Here is a 21,186-nt window from a genome sequence, read left to right on the forward strand (position 1 = left end):
TTACAGCTGTCCTACGTCAGTACTGTTACTGTCCTCTTTTGAGGACTGTGGAATCTGAGCGATAGAGAAGGTCAGCACCTTCCCCACGGTCACACAGCCAGTGAGTTAGAAGAACCAGAATTTGAGGTGACATACAAATCCAACAGAAAGAGGCAAACCTCTCTCTGTAGAAATATTTGTGATTAATAAGTGAAGATCTTTTAGGCGCCGCAAGTTGTGTTTACCAAATAGGGCTGGTAGAAAGCAGAGTGTTACCACCAATGGGTGAGAAAATAAAATGCTTCACCCACTTCTGCACGGGCAGAAAATGATTGGTGGGAGGTGCTTAGACCTAACTTGTGTTTGTCTTCATTGGAGACAGTTTGTAAATGTGTTTGCCCTTCAGGCCAGGTGCTTTGCTTCTCCTGCAAGGTAGACTTTACCTGTTTCAGAAGGGACCTGGAGGGAAAAGAAAGACTTCTCTCCTTGGATTTAGCGACTTCCTTTGGGTGTCCATCCATCCATTTGTCCTCAAATCCTTAAGCGCCCACGGTGAGCCAGGCCCTGAGCATCGAACATGGCGTGTTCCATGGAGCTCACGATCTGTCAGAGGATTAAAAGTCTTACCCCTCATCTTTCCAGGGGAAGACCCTGAAGCTCGACGGCTGCGAACAGTGAAGAACATCGCTGACCTGCGGCAGAACTTGGAGGAGACCATGTCTAGTTTACGGGGAACTCAGGTCACACACAGGTGAATGAATGTCTTCACTGCATCACGGGCGACTTGATTTTCATGCAGCTTCTCCCATGTTTGTTCATGCCACCAGCAATGCGACTTGGTTAATAATGGAATGAATAATTTTGATCCCCAAATGTGCTGGAATTCACAGAGCAGGCCATACAATGTGCAGAAGAGAAATGTCAGGGGCAAAAATCAGTATAGACTGGTTCCTCCCCAAAGCAGAAGGTCGCTAAATCCATTTGTCAGTGGATACTGTGGACCAGTTCCATTTAAATTTCACTTGACTTGCATTTTCCAAGCCTGTATTGTGCTGTTAAAATGAGCAGGTGAACTATATTTGACCTGCGTGATAAAGTGAATAACTTGAATTCCTACCCAGTCTTCTGATACACAATGCTCTGTAATGTTGTTAGTCATGCCCGCGCATAAAACACGTAAGGAAATATTTATAAAAACTTATGATCGTGTTTAAACTGTGATTGCGTTGGATGAGATCTAGGATTACATTGGAAACATGCATCAGGTTGTTTTCATTGTTGAGCGTGAAGTCGAAGAGGTTGCAACCCTCTGACCCCCTTCGTGGATTTTGGCAGAACCAAAGTTGACGGTTTGCCTTTGGCCTTGATGATGAAGGCAAAGTGCTAGTTACCCCGGTAACTCCCAGGGAGTCTCCCTTGCTTCTCCAATTTCAGTTTCTTTGATAAATGAACATAGCACAGGGACAGCAGGGCTTCCCCAACTCCCGGCAGCTTTGGCAGAACGGGGCTGAGCGCTGTGGGTTCCATCTTAAATGAGACAGGAGCCTGAACCTTAGGGGTCCCCAGTATGAGGGTAGTAAGGCCGCTTCTAGGACGAAAGGGAAACAGAAATAGTTGAGGCACCAAACTGGTTCTTCCCGAGGACAGTAAACTTGACGGGTCGTAGTGTGGTGCCCCCTTGCCAAACCTTTACATATTTGATGGCATGGAGCCAGCTGCTAGACCCCGTGACGCCATGATCAAGTATGAAACATCCCTCTTTCCACCTTAATCACCGAAACTGACTTGCTGGGGGTTGTGGCAGTTTGGTGGCTTTCTTGGTTTGGGCCAGGACAGTCACGATGACAGCGGGGAGACCTTTGATGGCTTTTCTTCAGGGAAGGCTCTCTCAGCTCAGTTGGGAGACCCCAGTGCGCTCTGCAGAGGTACATTAACCAGCCTGCTTGTGCCACAAAATCTGCAGGGCTGGAAAGAGTGATGGAAGAGTCTTTCTAATGGCCAGGGATGCACTCAGTCTCCTGGCAGATTCAGATCCTTGTAACTTAATTTATTATGGACCTTAAACCTGGGTAATTACCACTCTCCCAGCCTCTTGCCCCTGAAATTTAGTTGTCCTTTTGGACGAGACGTGGGAGAAGCAAAAGTGTGGGGGAAATAGAGCTTAGAGTTAGAAAATCAGGGCTCTCCCCACCTGCTTGGTGTAGAGGGAGCTGAGCATGTGACAGGTGACACTGGGAGCTCGGGAGTGGAAAAGGGGAGCTGTCACACAGCATCCTGGAATGTGTGGGTCAGAGGATGTGTTATGCCCCCTCCCTGTCATTTTGGCATTTTTCCTTTCTTGGGTTGGAAAGAAGAGTCCAGTAGTTAAGATCATTTCATTGAAGTCAGGGGTAAGTGGGGATCTGGTACCATGTTTTAGGGGGAAGGTCTCTGCTGGGCTTCTCAGAGTGTTCTATTCATGTACAGCTTCGTCTTCTCATTTTTAACAGGAAATACAGCGGGTAGTGCATTGGTGGCTATTGCTTGATCCTATTTCGTGTATGGGAAGTATTTCGTAGTTCTAAAAAAAAAATTACATAATTCTAAAAAAAAATAAAAAAAGCTACAAAGGATCCTGAGTTAATGAGGTTCTAAGCCAAGGCCGCTTTTATGTTTTCAGCACATTGGAAACCACATTTGACACCAACGTCACCACGGAGATAAGTGGGCGCAGTATCCTCAGCCTGACAGGCAGACCCACTCCTCTGTCCTGGAGACTCGGCCAGTCCAGCCCCCGGCTCCAAGCGGGAGATGCCCCCTCTATGGGCAACGGGTACCCGCCTCGAGCCAACGCCAGCCGGTTCATCAACACCGAGTCGGGCCGCTACGTGTACTCTGCCCCTCTGAGGAGGCAGCTGGCCTCCAGGGGAAGCAGCGTCTGCCACGTGGACGTCTCAGACAAGGCAGGAGACGAGATGGACCTGGAAGGCATCAGCATGGACGCCCCCGGCTACATGAGTGACGGGGACGTTCTGAGCAAGAACATCCGGACTGATGACATCACAAGCGGGTGAGTCCCTGGGGCTTCTCTCTCTCCACAGAGCGGGAGAAGGCTTGGCAGCTGGTTTCTCTCTGGTGGGGCTTTGTGTAAGTTCTCTGAGATCAGACTGTCTACTGCACTCTGCTGTCCCTGTCAAAGGTGGTGTGGTGTGAGGGGGAACTTTCTGGGCTGACAGTCACCAGACCTGAGCCCCCAGTCCAGACTTAGCCAGTAACTTGCTAGGGGAGGTCTAGCAAGGTTCCACCAGCGGCCGGAGTGGCACTTGGCAACAGACTGATCGTGTTGGTCCTTTAAACCAAGACTCGCGCGGAAGATGGAATCCAGACTCCTTAGTTCGGCCGTCGCCTTCTTAGAGGTCCTCCTTCTCCATCCGTCTTGCTTCCTCTGCTTCCTGGCTTCCTTCTCTTCCTCATTCTCATCAAGCTTCTTCCTGCCTCATGGGCTGTGGGCTCTCCACCTGGATTCGGTTCCTGTGATCCTCGGCCAGCAGCTCTTTGGAGGAACCCTCCTCGACTACTCAGCTTGAAGTAGTTATGTGGCCTGCCCCGTGCCCTGATCATCTCCATCGCCGTCTTATGCTCCCCCGAAAGCTTGTCCCTATTGGAAATTATCCTGACGACATGTTTATATTTTCTTGTCCCCCTGCCCCCTCCTGCTTGCCACAATAAAGCACCATGAAGGAGGGACATCGTCTGGCCTATTCGCCGCCTTATCCCCCATACGTGGTACATACAGAAACTTATAAATATGGCTGACTTCATGAATGTGTGGATTGAGAGATGAAGGAAAAAACCCAGCCACCCTGTTTCTCCATTTGTTCACATGGGAACTTAAAGCGAGCGGTGGGATGATGACTAAGTTGCCCTGTGGCCACGTATGGCACGAGGCAAGGCTTCCTGATATTAACTTCACTCCCAGATCTCTGTGAAAACTGAAGGAGCCCCTGTTTATTTCACTTGCCTGAGACTTCTTCATTTGAGAACTTGTGCACAAACTCTCCAAGATCTTTTCCTCCTCTCCCGAAATTAGCAGTCAGAATTGCAGCTAATAGAAATCAGGCGTGGGGCACCTGGATGGCTCAGTCGGTTAAGCATCCGACTTTGGCTCAGGTCATGATCTTGCACCCTGTGGGTTCGAGTCCTGCCTCGGGCTCTGTGCTGACAGCTCGGAGCCTGGAGCCTGCTTCGAATTCTGTGTCTCCCTCTCTTTCTCTCTGCCCCTCCCCTGTTCTCACCCTGTCTCTCTCTCTCTCTGTCTCTTGCTCGCTTTCTCATTAAAACAAACAAACAAAAAAAACCAGTCATAATAATCATCCTGCTCATTTCCATGAACAGAGTGATCAAGACCCCCATGGGTGAGTCAGTATTTAAATAATTTTAATAATAGCTAATGTTCCCACTACGTGCCGAGCACTGTGCTTCATATACGTTATCTTGTTCTGTGTCACGGCAAGTAGGTGATATCATAATCCCCATTTTTATGAATGAGTAGGAAGGTTAAAGAACTTGCCTAAGGTCTCAAAGTGATGAGGAGACAGAGCCCAGGGTTCGTGGCTTCAGAACCTGAGCCTGTTATTAAACCATCTTGTCCAACATTTTATCACTACACTAAAATAGCACAACTACTGGAGTTTATTTCAAAATTAATTTACTTTTGCTCAGTTTTACTTGTCTTAGTAGAAATGTTCTTTCATTTCATGAAAACCTCAGCTATAGACATGCTTTGGCTTTCTGCCCGTCCCTTTTAGAACCATCTTGGTGAGCAAAATCTTGGAAGACAGGAGCCACCAAACCCTTATAGTGGGACAAATTTCTGCTTTCCAGAATGGCTGGGAACACTAATGGACTAGTAAAATCTGGTTAACTGAGAGCATAATCATATGTTGCTAGTTTTCCATAAGCACGAAAAACAATCACATATACCTATTACTAAAATTGCCTGTAATTTAACCTTTTTATTATTATTTAGAAGACTTTTGGTGTCCAGTGTGGCCTCAAGATTGTCATTACCAATTCCCACTGGAATATGCTACGAAAATATTTTTTAGTGATTCTGAGATTTTTTGTGCGTGTGTCCTCTATTAGTTAATTTTATTGTCAAGCTAGTCTTTTAATCCTCAGTAGACGGTCAGTGTCTGATTTTGAGGTAGTGTTTACAGTTTCCACAAGGTGGCGTCATTGGAACACTCTCCACTGAACCTGAGTGCTGTCCCAGTGAGATGGTCCTAGATTTTTAGCTCTTCAACTATAACCTTTATCGCTGCTAAGTAGCACAAATGTTTACATTTCAGTTCCTGCTTCGGGAAAGCTTACATTTTTAGCAAGTGAGATATGCTCAGAGCAAGTGCAGATAAAAGTGCGGAAATGTAAGCAAACCACCCAATTATTGACACTGGAGAACTCTGGTCTGGTTTCCTTCCCCATTTCTTTTAATGCAGAACTTTACCTTCAAAATGAGGAGAGGGAAGCCCAGATGGCATCTAATGCTCTGGAACACGAGTTAAGTAAGACTCCGCTCTATGGAAACGCGTGTTGAGTTTTCTGTTTTGAGGCCAAGTTACCTGTTTGCCTTCATATGCTGAGTTCAAGGCAGGTTTAAGGTTCTTTGTACTCTTTTCTTTTTCCCCTTATACACATGACTATGTGTAGGTGTTGAAGGACTGAGCTATTCTTCCGTGCTTTGGAATCTGCTAAATAAGTCCTTGCTGAAGCAGTGGATGTAGTGGAAAGAAAACAGACTGAGTCATGAGCCTGAGCTGGAACCCTGCTCGGCCCCCTTGCAAGCTCTGTGACGTTAGTACAACATTTAACGCCCCTAAGCCTTGCAGCACTACAATTAATATGGTCTTTACCCCTCTACAATTAGATAGTTCTCTTTGAGGTTGTATCTGGTTAATGGCAAATATCTGATGAAGACACAGGGTTTCAGACAGGATCTAGATGTCTTATCAACCTCAAATATCCAGACACTTGAAAACAGTGAGATGATTAAAGTGTTCATCCAGATGTTTGTTTGGCTTAGTGGGAGCGGCCTTGATGTGTGAGTAATATATAAATCCGTGTGGAGGCTCTTAAAGTTTTTGTAAAAGTTTACACCAAGTTTATTTAGAATGCCTGATGTGGAACTAAGCTTGGTTTCTGAAAACCCATGACCTTGGGGTTTAAAATGACACACTGTACCCCCCAGCTTGGTCTAGCAGCTGTTTTTTGCTGTCTCTAGTTCATTGTCTCCACTGGATATGTATGCACATGCACCTGTGTGTATCATTCAATTCTCCCTAAGGTGGGGCTGAAATTACTCTGTTTCCATTGAGTTTCGCTAAGAACCTAATAGCAAATGCCTTTTGTCTTTATGAGTGTGTATTTATTAAACTCTTCTATCGCACTTAGTATGCACCAGGCATGACAAAGAACTTTATGGTTGTCACCTGACCTCACCACTTCCTTTTATTAGATTGATAAATTGGGCTTTGGCTGTACTTCATGGAAGAGAAATTAAAATAACAGACGAAGATGTTTCTTACTAAGTTTTGATCTGTGAAGTCAATCCATTTACTGATCTTCTAAAAATTCAAAGTGCCATATGGTATAGAATAAAATTAAAGGGACCGGCTTAGCGTCCATATGTTTGGAAAGATGATTTTTTTTTTTTTTCCTTTCAGAGGAGGCACTCAGTTGTATCATGTTCCTTTTGCGAGAACCTTTGATGACTTCCCATTTCTTGTAGGAACAGATCTCAACTGAATGTGGGAAGCTCTTTATGGTCTTTTCGTCAGCCGCCCTCCCTTCCTTAGCCCTGGCCACAGCCCACCTCACATGCCCCACGGTCCCCACTGCTCTGGGTTACCTGCTATTCATTACCAAAGACTATGTGTCCTGTATGTGTAAAGCTTGGTGCCTCACGACATGGCTATTTCTCCATGGCGTTCCTTTCCCTCAGGCCCATCTGACTGATTCTAAAAAATAAACATCCTCCACCAAAGGTGGAGCTCCTGGAAGGCAGGCAGTGCTCAGTATTTTTCTAAACTCAGAGACTACAAGTGGGTATTTAATGAATATCTGTGCATGACCTGTTCTCCATGCGTACCCTCCCAGGACCTTGAGCTTCTATAACTTGCCACCATCAGCTATAAAACCCAATGATGCTATCTACAGACCTGGGAGAAAATCAACTTCAGCTGCTTTGTCTTTTTGGTGCGATGCATAGCTCCATCTAGTGGCCAGTATGGGATGTGACGCTGTGGTTTTGATTGCTTTTAATTCTGCCTTCTGTTGCTTTGGGACTCAGGGCTCAGGAAGTGGTAAGTCTAGTAGCTGGTTTGTCTTTCACGTGTGGCCTGACCAGGAGTGTGGTGTGGGAGGGAAAGCAGGGTTGGGAGCAAGCTGGTCTTCCGGGCTGGCTCTGTGATAGCTGCAGTCTTCCCCGTTAGGTGTCAGGGATTTCTCCATCAACAGATAGTACATGTGTGCTGGTCCCTGCTGGGGGACTCTGATCTTCGGAAGTAGAGCAACCCATGCCCCCTGAATTTCCTATAGCTCCGTAAATATGTCGGGGCGTGTCTTAGCTCAGGTGGCTCTAGCAAAATACCTTGGACTGGGGGCCTTAAATAGCAGACACTTACTTCTACAGTTCTGGAGGCTGAAATCCAACATCAGAGTGCCAGCATGGTCAGGTTCTGGTGAGTGCCCCCTTCCTGGTTTGCTGTGTCCTCACATGGCAGAGAGAAGTGTTTTGATGTGTCTCTCTTTTCTTAGGAGGGCACTAATCCCATCATGGGGGCCCCACCCTCTTCATGACCTCATTGAACCCAGTTACCTCCCACAGCTAATTCAACATGTGAACAACAAACAAACATACGAATTGGTGGGGGTGACGGAGACAAGCATTTAATCTATAACACAGGGTGTTTGATGCTTCTGTGTATCATTTGCATGTGCACCACCTGTGCCTAGATTGCTTTTCCCATCATTGCTGCCAGGTCACCTCCTCGCAGAAGCCTTCCGTGATTCTTTCCGAGTGGAGGTGGGGACTCTGGGCACCCGTGGTATTTGACTTGCCCATAATAGTAGCACTACATCAGAATTATTATAAAAATGCATATGGGGGTGCCTGGGTGGCTCAGTCAGTTGAGTGTCCGACTTGGGCTCAAGTTACGATCTCACAGTTCGTGAGTTTGAGCCCTGCATTGGCCTCTCTGCTGTGAGCACAGAGCCCTCTTCGGATCCTCCCTCCCTCTCTCTCTCTCTGCCCTTCTCGTACTCTCTCTCAAAAATAAGCAAACATTTAAAAAAAATAAATATGTGTGTGTATAAAATCAAACAAGGGACCCCCACAAAATAATTTTTAGACTATTTCAGTGTGTTAATTCTGAAGAAGGTACAAAGCCCACACCTGTTGCAGCCTCTTAAAGGTGAAAGTCACATCTGTCTTGGACGTTCCCGTGTCTTCATTGGTTGGCACAGTTCCTGTTGCATAGTAAATAGCCAATAAATATTTGTTGAATGAATGCTGCTACTGACCGTGAGCGAAGCAAGACCAATCACACGGCCCTGAATGAATGTGTAGCTAAGTTAGAAGCCCCTTGAGTTTAATTCAGGCCCAGCTGCGTTGTCTGCCCTCTGCTTGGCCCTGTCTTCTGTCGGATTATTCCAGACCTTTGACCACCCCTATCATAGTAAGCTGGACACGGACAGTACAGGAAAAGGGAGACAGCCCAGAACAGTAGGGCCGTGTGCCCTGGGGGTAGTGGAGATGGGGTGCCGCTGTTCTCTCCCTTCCTGCATTGACCATCATGGTCGGATGTGCGAGATATTTCTCACCAAGTCAGCATAGATCACGGCAGACAGCACCGAGAGTCGAAAAGAGGGCGCCGATGGCATGAAAGGCTCTTTCTTATCTGGCGAATGTTTCTCATGGTCTTTCCAGGCCAGACCCACAGTGACCTTGACAGGCTGTTGTTCCTGGCAGATTGGTAAGAGAGGAAGCCAACATAAATGATTTTAGGTGAGACTGTCCTGAAAGGCCCTGGGTCATGGCAGGGCACGGCAGACACCCCTGGCATTTGGGAAGGATGGGTTCTTGTTTCTCCAGGTTGGTCCCTCTGCAATGACCTTGCTTTGTTAGGGCTCTTAGGAAGCTTGGGAAGACCAAGTCGCCAGTCAGCCACTGGGCAGGTCCTGGTGGAGTTAGAAAGGTTTCATTCTCATGGAAAGGTAAAGACTCAGCCCTGTAGGCAGACTGATGTGTAAGGCCTTGGGTAAGTCACTTGTCCCTAATGCACTGCACCCTCTTCACGTGCACGTGTGCACGCACACACAATACACGCACACACACGTAAAAAGTATAATGTACAGGCGTCTGGGTGGCTGAGTCAGCTGAGCATCCGACTTGGGCTCACGTCGTGATCTCACAGTTGGTGAGTTCCAGCCCCACGTCGGGCTCTATGCTGACAGTGCAGAGCCTGCTTCGGATCCTCTGTCCCCCTTGCTCTCTGCCCCTCCCTCACTCACTTTCTGTCTCTCAAAAACGACATTAAAAAAATGAAGTAAAAACTGAAAAAAATAAAAAGTACAGTGGAGCTCCAGCATGAAGCCACAGGCCCAGAGTAGCTCCACAGGCCAGTGATGGGGCTGGGCCAGGCCCAGTGCACAGCCTGTTCGTTCCTCTCTGCTTCCCTCAGTGTTTCCTCACTGACAGGTCTTAATGGTGTATGAATTCACAGAAACCATAAATGCTTTTCCCTGTCTAATATTTTCCTCAGTGTTACGTATCCCAGGCAAGTACAGTGACCCCTGTTTTCCTAAAAAGCTCGCTTTAGAGCAAGCAAGCACAGGGTGTCGTGCGGGGGGCACGATTCATTTCCCCAAGCGTTGCAGAACCAGGGACCGCTTTCCCCGCGTGGTTGTGGTGTCATGGGACGTGGGTGGTTTGGCTGACCGATGACTCTGGCTACCAGTGTCCATGGTCCCTGATGCCTGCAGAGGTATGGGTTGCACACTTCTTCAACCCGCAGTCGACCCCCTTGATTTACTGAGTGTGGGAGATCTATCAGCCCTTATCGGCAGCTGGGTAGGCAGTTTTATCAGAGAAGAAAGAACAATCGAGCTGACAACGGGCTGAAAGTAGAGAAATTCCCCAGCATTCCCGAGCTGACTCCAGCCACCGTGGGTGACGATAGATTGAGTGGGCAGAGACCAGGATTAAAGAAAGATTTACTGGGAACAGCTCCATGAAATGACGTGTGGTCCGCTTTCGGCATGGGCAGGCTAGACTGCCGCTCATAACTAATAGCAAATGTTGGCCTGGTAATTTATGGGGAAGAGAGAAAAAAAGGGGGTGTCTTGTCTTCTCAGGAAACCAGGCCCTGACTTCTTGAGAATTTCCTAGCTTGCTTTGGGATTTGAATCCCTTCCTACCTCCCTCTTTCCCCCAGCATCCTGCAGGAAAGGGGAGGGAAAGGGAACAAAAGTGGGTGCTTTGAGAAGAGAAAGCCATACCTCAGGCTGCCTCGAATGGTCCTTAAAGGGGCCTGACTGCCTGCTCTCCACCCTTACCAGTACCGGTTCCAGAGCTTCCCAAAGCATGGGCTCTCATGGACTTGGAATCTGGAAAGCTTCTTTGGACTGCCTTCTGGGGAGGCTCCAGGTAAAAGGCAGTAAAATCCCATATATTTTTTTTCTCAAATGTTTTATTTTTTGGGGGCGGGGGGGGGGAATGTGTGAGCCGGGGAGGGGCAGAGAGAGAGGGGGACAGAGGATTCAAAGCGGGCTCCGTGCTGACAGGAAAGAGCCCGATGCAGGGCTTGAACTCACGAGCCACAAGATCACGACCTGAGCCAAAATCAAGAGTCGGATGCTTAACCAACTGAGCCCCCCTGGCGCCCCAGTAAAATTCCATTGAGACATGTTTATTGAGTTAGAGACTATGCTAAAGGCACTGAGGTCAAGAGAAATGAACAAGACCAGTCCTCTATATCCTGCCGTCACGGAGAGAAGCTTATGCCACAGGCAAGTGCGTAAGTCAATATGGATGGTGTGCCCGGGAGACCAGTGGAGACGCAGTGAGTTCTGTGGGCACCACTGATGGGGAACACAGAGTGGACCGCAAGCTAGGGGCAGCAGGCAGAGTGTGGGCTGTGGAGTCCCTCCGGGATTCCGGAGCTGGCTCCCCCACCCTTAGATGTGTGTCCTTGAGCAAGTTTCTCCATCCCTTCCCACGGCGTTCTGGTGTGGCTTCCCTGAGGGGGCACACGGGCACAGCACCCAGAGGATGCTCACTGCCATAGCATCCAGCAACTGCAACACCTTCAGGGCCTATGAGCTGGGCCTTGAAGGATAAACAAGCAGCCACACCAAGGTCAAGAGCAAGGGCACGGAGACATACGGGCATGGGCATGTTTTTATGGTGGGTTGGAGACTGAAGACTGGAGGGGGATGGGCACAGAAGCTGTGAGAGCCAGACAGCAGTGATCAGGCTCTGGGAAGGCCAAGGCTGTGGGAACAGACGCGCACAAGGGTCAGAGAGATGTCACATTGAACACAGCCTGACGTGGGGGCCGGATGGACGAAGGGCATGAAGGCTCCAGGACGGCTCCCGGGTTTTGGCCTGTGCCGTAAGTGGCTGGGAAATAGTTGGCAGTTGTCCTCAGCACCCTCCGTCCTTTTCCAGATTTCCCTCTTGCGCGTGGGCACCCCCCCCCCCCCCCCCAGGGCCCACAGGTTGCGTCAGCCTCCAAGGAATCTCCAGACCAGGGCTGGCTGAATGTTTAAGCAGAGTACGCGGCAGCCTACAGAATGTCCCTCTGGGGGCTTGAGGGAAACTCCAGTCCCACAACTTCCAGTCCTTGCCCTGAAATAGCTCCGGGCCCAGTGGCGAAGAGTGCCCTGTTGGTCAGCATTTAATTCTAACACAGGGCAGGTAGTGATCAATGTTAGCATTGAGAAGCAAAATGTGTGGGCTCCAAGTTGGGTCTGAGAATAGAGTGGGCCCTGGGAGGAGGGTGGGGGGTGATCTTTTATACTTTGTCTTTATGGGAAACCAGCTTTTCTCATCTGCAAATGAGAAAAACCATGCCTAGAGTTGCTGTGGATTGGATGAGATCACGCATGCAGAGTGCTGGTACGGTGCCTGGGCATCCTGGATCCTTCCAGACAGAGCATACCTTTTTTTAAAATTTTTTTTTAATGTTTATTTAATTTTAAGAGAGAGAGCATGAGCTGGGGGAGGGGCGGAGAGGGAGGGAGACACAGACTCCGCGGCAGGCTCCAGGCTCCACGCTGTCAGCACAGAGCCCGACGCGGGGCTCGAACTCAGCTGTGAGATGAGATGACCTGAGCCGAAGTTGGACACTTAAGCAGCCGAGCCCCCCAGGCGCCCCCGGATCATCCTCTTAATCGTGATGGCGTTGCCCAGGCTCCGTGGGATGTGATGTCTGTACATTACCTAGTTCAGTGCCTGGTGAGGGGTGAAGGTGCTCACTGTGTTTCCTTCTCTTCCACCCTTACACGTCCTCAGACCCCAGTGAGACATCTCGTGAGGCATGGGGTTTGAGGTGAGGCCATAACTGATACTCACGTGGGAAGCGTGAATACCCCTTCCCATCATCTGGACTGTCCGCTGTCCTGTTGGAACAGACTCCCTGCCCCTCACAGGGCTCTTTGTCAGTAAGCGGCGCCCACAAAACACCTGGCAGCCTTTGGGCATCAGATTGGCCCCAGGTGTTCAGCCAGGGGAGCTTCCATCTTGGGTCCATTCATCAGCGCTACAGGGAGACTGTATTCAAGTTCTCTCAAGTTGACAAACGTTTTTTAAACTTCTTTTAAGTTTATGTACTTATTTAGAGGGAGAGTGCAGGTGCACAGGCAGGGGAGGGTCAGGGAGAGAGGAAGAGAATCCCACGCAGGGTCCACGCTGTCAGTGCAGAGTCCGACACGGGGCTCCATCACATGAACCACAAGATCGTGACCCAAACTGAGGTCAAGAGTCAGACACTTAATAGACTGAGCTACCCAGGTGCCCCGTCAAGGTGACAAATACTTAACAAGTATCTCCTCCTTCCCGGGCTGTGCTCTGGGGTATGACTGACAGAATTTAGTCTCCGGGCTGGATCATTTGGTACTTTTTATTCTGGGGACTCACTTTTGATCATTGCAGGTCCTTCTCAGGGCAAACCTGGGACCCATGAGCTCACATGAACCAAGAGGTACTTACACATACAGGAAAAACACATTCCAACCCCGTAGCTCTCATGAGATGACAGGGAACAGGGGCTAACATCGCACCCCTTCTGAGGGCTGAGTATCTTACACAGCCCCCAAACTCGGGCCTTATATGGTATTTCCGTTTTCTCATTAAGGCAAACGAAGACCCAAGAGGATAATGTTTTCAACCAATAGAAGAGATGATAAAGATGGTCTAATTTTTTGGTGTTTTTTCCCTTTGTGGGCGGGAATTTCAGTGCGACTGTGGCGCCTTTGCTGCTTTGCCATAGTCAGATACTCAATCGTGTATCCTTCACAGCCCCCTTCCTTGCTGAAGTGCTCCTGATGTCTGCAGGCTCCTAATGTACCTCAAATGGAGAGAACTGAGGTGTCACTGATAGACCCCAAGGCCCCCTAGTGTGGCTATTTAAGTTTTGGTGTAGCTCTCGTCTAGAAAACCCAGTCCAGATTTATTTTTATCTTAAGCATATAGATCACTGAAAATACCCTTCTCCATTAGTTCTCAAGGGTCAGCAGCTAGAGAATGGCTCAATAGATTTATGATGGTGAGGTTGGAGAATACTAAGTTCGAGTTGAGGTGAATATGAAAAGAAACATTTGGATGAGGTTAGGAGTATTTTGGCCCTGAGACAGAGTCAGTCCATGTTGAAAGACTCAAGAAAGAGAGAAAGAGAGAAGGAGAGGGGGAGAGGGAGGGAGGGTGGGAGGGAGGAAGGAAGAAAAATAGGCTGTATGTGCCTTTACTCAGATCAAGATAAGAAACTGTAGTTTTCATGGGAACTCATGACCCTCTCATTCGGCTGCTCTGGAGGCATGGTATAATGGCAGAAACTTCGGACTCTGCCCTCAGAGGACCTGACTTCATATTCGCTTGCCAGCTGTGTGACCTCAGGGAGGTTGCTTCCTTTTCTGAGCCTCTTCCCATCTGTTAGATGGTAGCCAACTTAGGTGTGTGGTGGGAAACACTGTTTGTAAAGCGTTTGACACACAGAATGGTAGTTCCCTTTCGCCTTCTCAGACTAGTTGCATTTATTTGCCTTCCTTGTTTTCTATCCTGCTTAGAATATGCGCTGAGATGATCTCCTGCCATTTCTTACTCTTGAGTGCAGTGATCACATTTCTACTGGCTGCATCAGAGTGGATCTGTGTATTAGTGGCCTCCAGAAGAAAAGTGGATGTGTCAGTTCACGTCCAAAGGCCACCTGGAGGCAGAAATTCCCTGCTCCTTGGGGAATGGCAGCCTTTTTTCTCTTCTTTTTTCAACTGCTTAGATGAGGCACACTGCCATTTTGGAAGGTAATCTGCTTTACTCGAAGTCTGCTGGCTTCCAGCAATGGCTAGTCTAATGTTTGCCCCAGTATCTGGTATCACAGCCTAGGCAGGTTGACGCACAAATTAACCATCACAGTCTGCAAGCAGGCCTTACGTGCGATCAGTGGGAATGAGTCATCTGGGGGCAGGAGGCAGCTACCTGTGGCTCAGAGACAAAGAGCAACGCGTCAGCTTGTGGAAACATCTATGAGGATCCGGCTCGTGCGTCCTGCCTGGGGTACGATCACAAATCAAGGGTCTGTGCATGCCTTGGAAGAATCAGCACATCCCTTCCAGAATCCCCAGGGTTCTGATAAGAAATCTCCCTGAGAAATGGAGGTTTTGACCTCTTCTCTTAATCCTGAAATAAATGTGGAATGAGACAGCTACCCTGGCATGGACACTTCTGGAGGGCTCGTGATTTTTGAGACCCCAAAGTAAAATAAGATTCCGAGTCTAAAGAGAAGCTCAAGTCCGTCTCTAAGCGTCTTCCAGCTGTAAATCAAGCCCGCGTTCAACTCCTTGATCTTGCGACAAGTGGGAGAAAGGCGTCTGTGGTTCTCTGCTGCGTCGCGGAGTCCAGGTCCTAGTTCCCAGAGCTTTGAGCTTGTAATCGCTCAGTCATCTGTTTTGAAATGAGAAAGCTCACATACTTGAGCAGTGAAGTTTAAAGGGTAAAGTCAACTCAAGTTGCCAGAAACATGGGACAGAATAAATGTAGTGTTGGCTCTTGCAGAGGAGGGGTAGGCTGGGGAAGTGGCCTCGCAGTGCCTGCCGGCACGGGTCTTTTCACCCATCCTGTGGCAGCGGTACAGGAATTGGTGAGGCCACACTGTTTTTGCGGCTCTTTCGTATGCTGGGCACTGTATCGAGCTCTTTCTGCACATTGCCGATTCTTTATACCAGCTCTTTGAGGGAGAGAGGCTGTTTTTCGTCCCCTTTTTAGAGTGGGGGAGACCAAGCTCAGAGAGGATACGTTTCTTGAGCAGATCACGTGGGTGGTGACTACTGGAACCAAGTATTTGATCGGGCTGAATTCAAAGCGTTCCAAGAACTTTGCAGCATGGCTCCCGCTGTTGCCAGATCCCACGCTCTGAGTAGATGGAGAAAGCAAGACCAAAAAAGAAGAGTGGATACCCTCTGGGGCATTGGAAGCCCTGTGCCATTTTGGGAAGGAGAGAGATGGAAGGTGGTGTTCAAAAGGGTCAGGCTCAGAGGGCTGAGTTGAGTTGCATGGGAACTTGCAAATACGGATGACTGCTTGAGCAAGAACCTTGGGGCCAGCTGGAGCAGGGATAAAGGCAGATACCTTTGCCTCCAGAGCATTATTACAGGTTTCATTTCTATTAAATGTCACAGGCCTCTACTGAAGCATTGGAATCGCTTGTGGCGCCATCCCCTAGGCGCCTGTGTAGAAAGTGGATGGGGGCAACAGTGGAAAGGAGAACTGAGGAGGTGCTCAGGGGCAGGAAGGTTCAGATCTAGAGTCGTCTACGCAGTGATTTACCGAAGCGCCTCGCCACTGTATGGCTTCCTGCTCTTAGATCTCATGCAAGTAGGCATTTCAGTGACCTACAGTTTCCAGTCTTCAGTGTGATACATGAACTCATCCAAGGGAATTCTCCTCCCTCCTGTAGCCCCCACCAGCTGTGAACCCAAACAAAACACACAATTACCAACTCCACGCCACCCCCAAGGCCTCAGAACGGCGCAGAACAAGGTGGAGCTTTATTAATCGAGGGACTTTTGCCTTACTCTGTGGGAGTTGTTAATTAAAACCACTGAACCATTGAGTTGGGAGAGAGGGAGGGAGGCAAGGATGGGGGACAGCTCACACACTGGTTTTCCTCCTTTGCAGCCTGCGTACCTAGTTAAGTTGACACGGACTTTACGGTTGAATGAACCATTCACTAGAGACGTGTATGCAGTTCCTTGGGAACAACTTTCATGTGCTGCTCTGCAGCCGGGCTCTGGGGACAAAAATCCTGCCTCGCCTCTGACCAAGTATGCCTACGAGTTAATAATAATGATCGTGGCTGTAACAACAGCAGCTACCACTTACGGAGCGTTTCTGAATGCCAGGCGCTGTGTGCCCCGCTTTGTATGCATTATCTCATTTCACCCTCGCTTGAATCCACATGCTCTTTTTCCCATCCCCGATGAGGATCATCAGTAATACACCCAAGGTCACAGAGCTGGTGAGTTAGGGAGCCCGGACTCAGAGCTGGAACTCAGCCGTGGCGGTTCAGGCTTTTTTCACTGGAGCCAGGTAAACATGATGGAAATATAACTCCTCTTCTTCCCCCCGCCCCCACCCCCCGCCAGCGCTGTGTCTCCTCCTGTGTTTCCATATCCATTTCCCTGCCACAGCCAGAACCTGGAAAGAATCTCAGACTCTTCAGTTCATTGTTCCTGGAACACGAGTCGCTAAGTGTGATGGGATCGCTCTTTAGTATCTCACGCTGTGATTCTCTCTGGCCTCGCCGCTCTTGTCTCTCCCTAGGCATCCCTCGGTCGCTTTCCTTACCTCTGATCTCAAGGCCCATCCAACAAGTCCACGCGACACTTCAGCTAGAAAAATCTGTCCAGGGCACATATTTGACTACATTGTCACCTGCTTACAATGGCTCCACGTTGCCTGCTGAGGAGACCCTGTGTGTTGGTTCCTGTTGCTGTATGACCGATGCCTTCAAAGTCTAGCTGCTTGAAACCACCACTGTATCGTGCTTCCGGGGTCTCTGTGTCAAGAGCTGGGGCGAGGTGCAATGGGGATGGCTTGTCTCTGCTCCACCATGTCTGGAGCCAGCTGGACGGCGGGGATCCACACCATTCCAAAGCTGTTCACTCACGTGTCTGACGCTTGGGCTGAGGTGACTTCAGGGTTAGGATGAACGTGGCTTTTCCATGTGGCTTAGCTACCTCACAGCGTGAGGCCCCAGGATTGGCAGACTTTTTACCTGGATGCTTAGGGCTCCGAGGGCAAGTGTTACCGTGAAGCAAAGCAGAGCTGTGTCGCCTTTTATGAGCTACCCTTGGGAGTCACAGAGTGTCACTCATACCATACTGTCTTGGTCAAAGTAGTCAGCCCTCCAGATTAAGAGGAGGGAAGGGAACACAGATGTCCTCTCAGGGGAGAAGGTGGCAGGGTCACCTTGAAGAAGAGCCTGTGGGATGGGAGATATTGCTATGGTCGTCTCTGGAAGATACAGCCTGCCACGTCATACACCCTATTTTGCCCAGCATGGCATAAAAGGCCCTGCATGGCCCCCACGCCGAAGAGTCAGCTTTGTGGAGCCCTAGACCTTGTCTGTCTTACTAGCTAGCTCTTATGCCTAGCACAGAGCATGGTCCACAGGAGGCACTCTTTACATTTGGGCAGCTAATGAGTGTTCTGCTTGCCCAGCCTCATTTCTTACCATCTCTCCTCCTTCTCCTCACTGCCCATCTCGCCTGCTGGTTCTGCCACTCTGGACCACTGACGTTGTCCTTGATGTCGGTCCCACACTCTTGTACCTCTGTGCCTTTGCCTGTGTCCGTTCTCTCTACGGATTCCTCCCCCCTCCATTCCCACCTGCCTGCCATAGCCCTCTAAGAATCTGCTGAAGCTAGGTAGCCTTCCCTGGCCACCCTAACCCCTGGGGACACCTTCCTCTCACTTCCTCTGGTTTGTCTGTGTGACTGTCCGTCTCCTAGACCGGGATATCCTTGAGCAGAGGGATTATGTCTTTTTACTCCTGCATCTCTTAACAACTTCTGCCAGACCTTCCGTATATGCTTAGCGATGTGCATGGAGTAAAGGGAGAAAGGAAGAAGGTGGTGACAGCAGCACTGTCACCTCTGCTACCGTTAATAGTAATAATGGCAGCCAGTGATTGTGGGGTGCTTTCACATAGTGTGGGCACTTTCCAGGTATTATCTCTTTGAATTCTTAGAGAAATCCTAGAAGGCCTATATAACATGTTATTATCCCCGTTTTATGGATGTGCAAACAGAGAAGTCAGTGGGAGTACGGCCTTTGGCAAGACTGGTTTTCCCAGTGGAAATGAGTGAAGTCACCTGTCCAGGCCATAAAGTTTGGGGGAAGCTCGAGGACTCACTCTGCTGTTGAGATTCTAGCCTCTTCCCTTTTGGTGCTGCCACCTGCTGGGCCTTACGCTCTGAGACCCACAGGTTTCTGTAGGTTTTAGCGAGCTCTGCCATCCTAACCTTCAACTGGATGAACAGAACAGTGATGTGGGAGGCAACAGATAATCTGTTAGTTAGACAATGCCTGCTTTGTTCTCAGCGTCATGTTTTAAGGAGTTCAGAATCAGGCAGAGGTTTGTTTAGGGAAGGGGAACCAGGAAGGCCAAGGGTTCAAAACCCAAAGCATAATAGAAATGTTTGTAGAAACTAGATATTCTTGGCATGGAAAATACTTAGGGAAGCAGTAGTTTCCAGAGGACCAAACTTGAACTGTAGATGGAAGTTACACTTACAGTTTTCATTTCCTACACCCCAAGGTGACCGTTAATCAGTGTTAGGAAAAAAATATGCTGAAGATTAGATCTGCAAAAGAGTGGGTGGGTCCTCTTGCAAAGGCATGAGCCTCCTGTTCCTGAGAGTAATCAAGCAGAATGCGGGAAACTGGGTCCACATGTTGCAGAAGGGATTCCTGCATGAGGTGAGAAGCTGAGAGAGAAGACCTTCAAAAATTCTCCCAGGTGTAAGGTCAAGGTGCCCAGGTTCCCATAGGAATCACCAAGGTTCTGTTACAGAGGGAGCAGAACTGGGTGTTCCGGAGGAAGATGTCTCTTTGACCAGCCAGGTTTACATATGCCAGCCTGGGGATAACAGTACTCAAGTCGTTTCTTCTGAAAATCTCCTCCCCCGTTTTCTCCCCTAATACACACAAAAAGTGTGTTGCCTCCTTCCCTGGCCCCCAGCTGTGATCCGGATGATGTAGGGGTTTGGAGGCGGAGTGGACTGTGGCTGTTGAGAATCACTGTGAGCTCAGGGTCTGCACAGCAGGCGAGACGTTAGTGAACGTTGCCGTCTATAGTTTGTGTAATGAAAATGATAGGTTTTAACAGCGTACACATGTTATAATATCGGATACGCTCACTCTAACTAGGCAGGCTCTAGGGAATTTGCCCCTGCCCCACTTGAGTAACTACTCGACCTGGTCTGTCTCCCATCCTTGTGAAAGTGGAAGCACTGGGACAAATTGGAGAGCGAGAAAAAGTCAGGGGCCCTGTTCTTTCGTCTTTGTGACACCAGACAGCTGTCCTCCTGCACCGATGGAAGGTAATTTGAGCATCCTGTGGGCAACAACTCCTGCTTGATTCCTGCTCTGGAGGTCACTGGCCTGTATTTCGGCTCCCTCTTAGCCTGCCCTTCCTGCCAGAGTGCTCCAGCTGCCGCTGAGGTGCCCCCGCCACCCCCAGTTCATACCGCCCTGGGCTGCTCTTTGTCCGCAGGCTGGCCCGTTTGCCTGCGTGCTTGGCCGCTGGGCTGCCCGTGGCTCGTGCCTGAGCTCCCCCGGGAGCCCTGGCAGCCGCCTTGCTACACAGAGAGACGTGCTTGTCAGCGGCGTGTGCTACACCTGTCCCTCCTCTGAACACGCCTGTGGCACCATCCAGGCCCATACATGTCAAAATTCTAGGGGGAAACTGTTTTTGCCTTTCAGACTGAACTCCCTGCTCTACTGGTTTTGCTTTTTACTTCTTTTTTAAAAATCACGGACAGTGGGGAATTTAGCCGTGGGCAAGGAGACGGCAGTCAGCTCAGATCTGGGATGCCGCCCGGTACAGCACTGGCAGTGTTCAGTACGCTGTGGACTCTGCTCAAGCCATGCTGTCCCTTGAATGGGACCCGTGACTCCTCCCTCCTCCATCCGTAGCCTCCTCTACCCGGAAGGCCTCTTCTTCCTCGGAGTCTTCCTTGGAGTCTTCAGGGTTCCATAGCCGACTATTAGAAGGGTCTGGCTTATCTAAACAGATGCAAGGATGTCTTATTTTTCTTCCTATTCCCCAAATGCTTTACATTCATTAGACATAAAAGCAATTAAATCCATGGTTGTTATTTATTCTTACATTCAGTACACCAAAAATGTTTTTAGGTACCTATCTCAAGAGTTCTAGGGGCAGGGGATAGTGAAGCAAAAACACAGGTCCTAAAATAATAATAGTGACAGCAACAGTCCTGCCTTTACTGAATTTGGTGGGTCAGAAGCTGGAGCACAAGAAGATAGATAAGCAGTTATCCCAAAATGTAGAATAAAGGAGCCAAGCTTCTATTTTATTATAAAAGACAGATTTGTTGGGGCGTCTAAGTGGCTCAGTCAGTTAAGCGTCCGACTTCGGCTCCATGGTCTCATGGTTCATGAGTTTGAGCCTCGCTATGGGCTCTGTGCTGTTGGCTCAGAGCCTGGAGCCTGCTTCGGATTCTGTGTCTCCCTCTCTTCTCTCTCAGCCCCTCCCCCACTCGCACTCTGTCTCTTTCTCTCTCTCAAAAATTAATAAATGTTAAACGTGAAAAAACACAGTGAATTTATTGAACACAACAACGTGTTAAAATGAAACCATATCAATGCCTGCTCTCTAGTTATGAGTCCCTGAGCACATCACTTAAACTCCGTGACTCGATTCTGCATCA

General features: G+C 49.1%; 1 protein-coding gene across 17 annotated transcripts in view; it reads left to right on the forward strand.

Annotated features, from left to right (window-relative positions):
- Positions 1 to 21,186, forward strand: part of NAV2 (neuron navigator 2) — a 742,802-nt gene that overhangs the window by 581,503 nt on the left and 140,113 nt on the right. For all 17 annotated transcript variants that reach the window (XM_023239646.2, XM_045039059.1, XM_019812168.3 and 14 more), the window contains 2 exons: positions 622 to 730; positions 2,639 to 3,028. In XM_023239646.2, the coding sequence (XP_023095414.2) occupies positions 622 to 730; positions 2,639 to 3,028 (499 nt within the window). The remainder of the gene's footprint in view (positions 1 to 621; positions 731 to 2,638; positions 3,029 to 21,186) is intronic.

This window comes from Felis catus, chromosome D1, assembly GCF_018350175.1.
Source record: "Felis catus isolate Fca126 chromosome D1, F.catus_Fca126_mat1.0, whole genome shotgun sequence".
NCBI classification, from domain to species: domain Eukaryota; kingdom Metazoa; phylum Chordata; class Mammalia; order Carnivora; family Felidae; genus Felis; species Felis catus.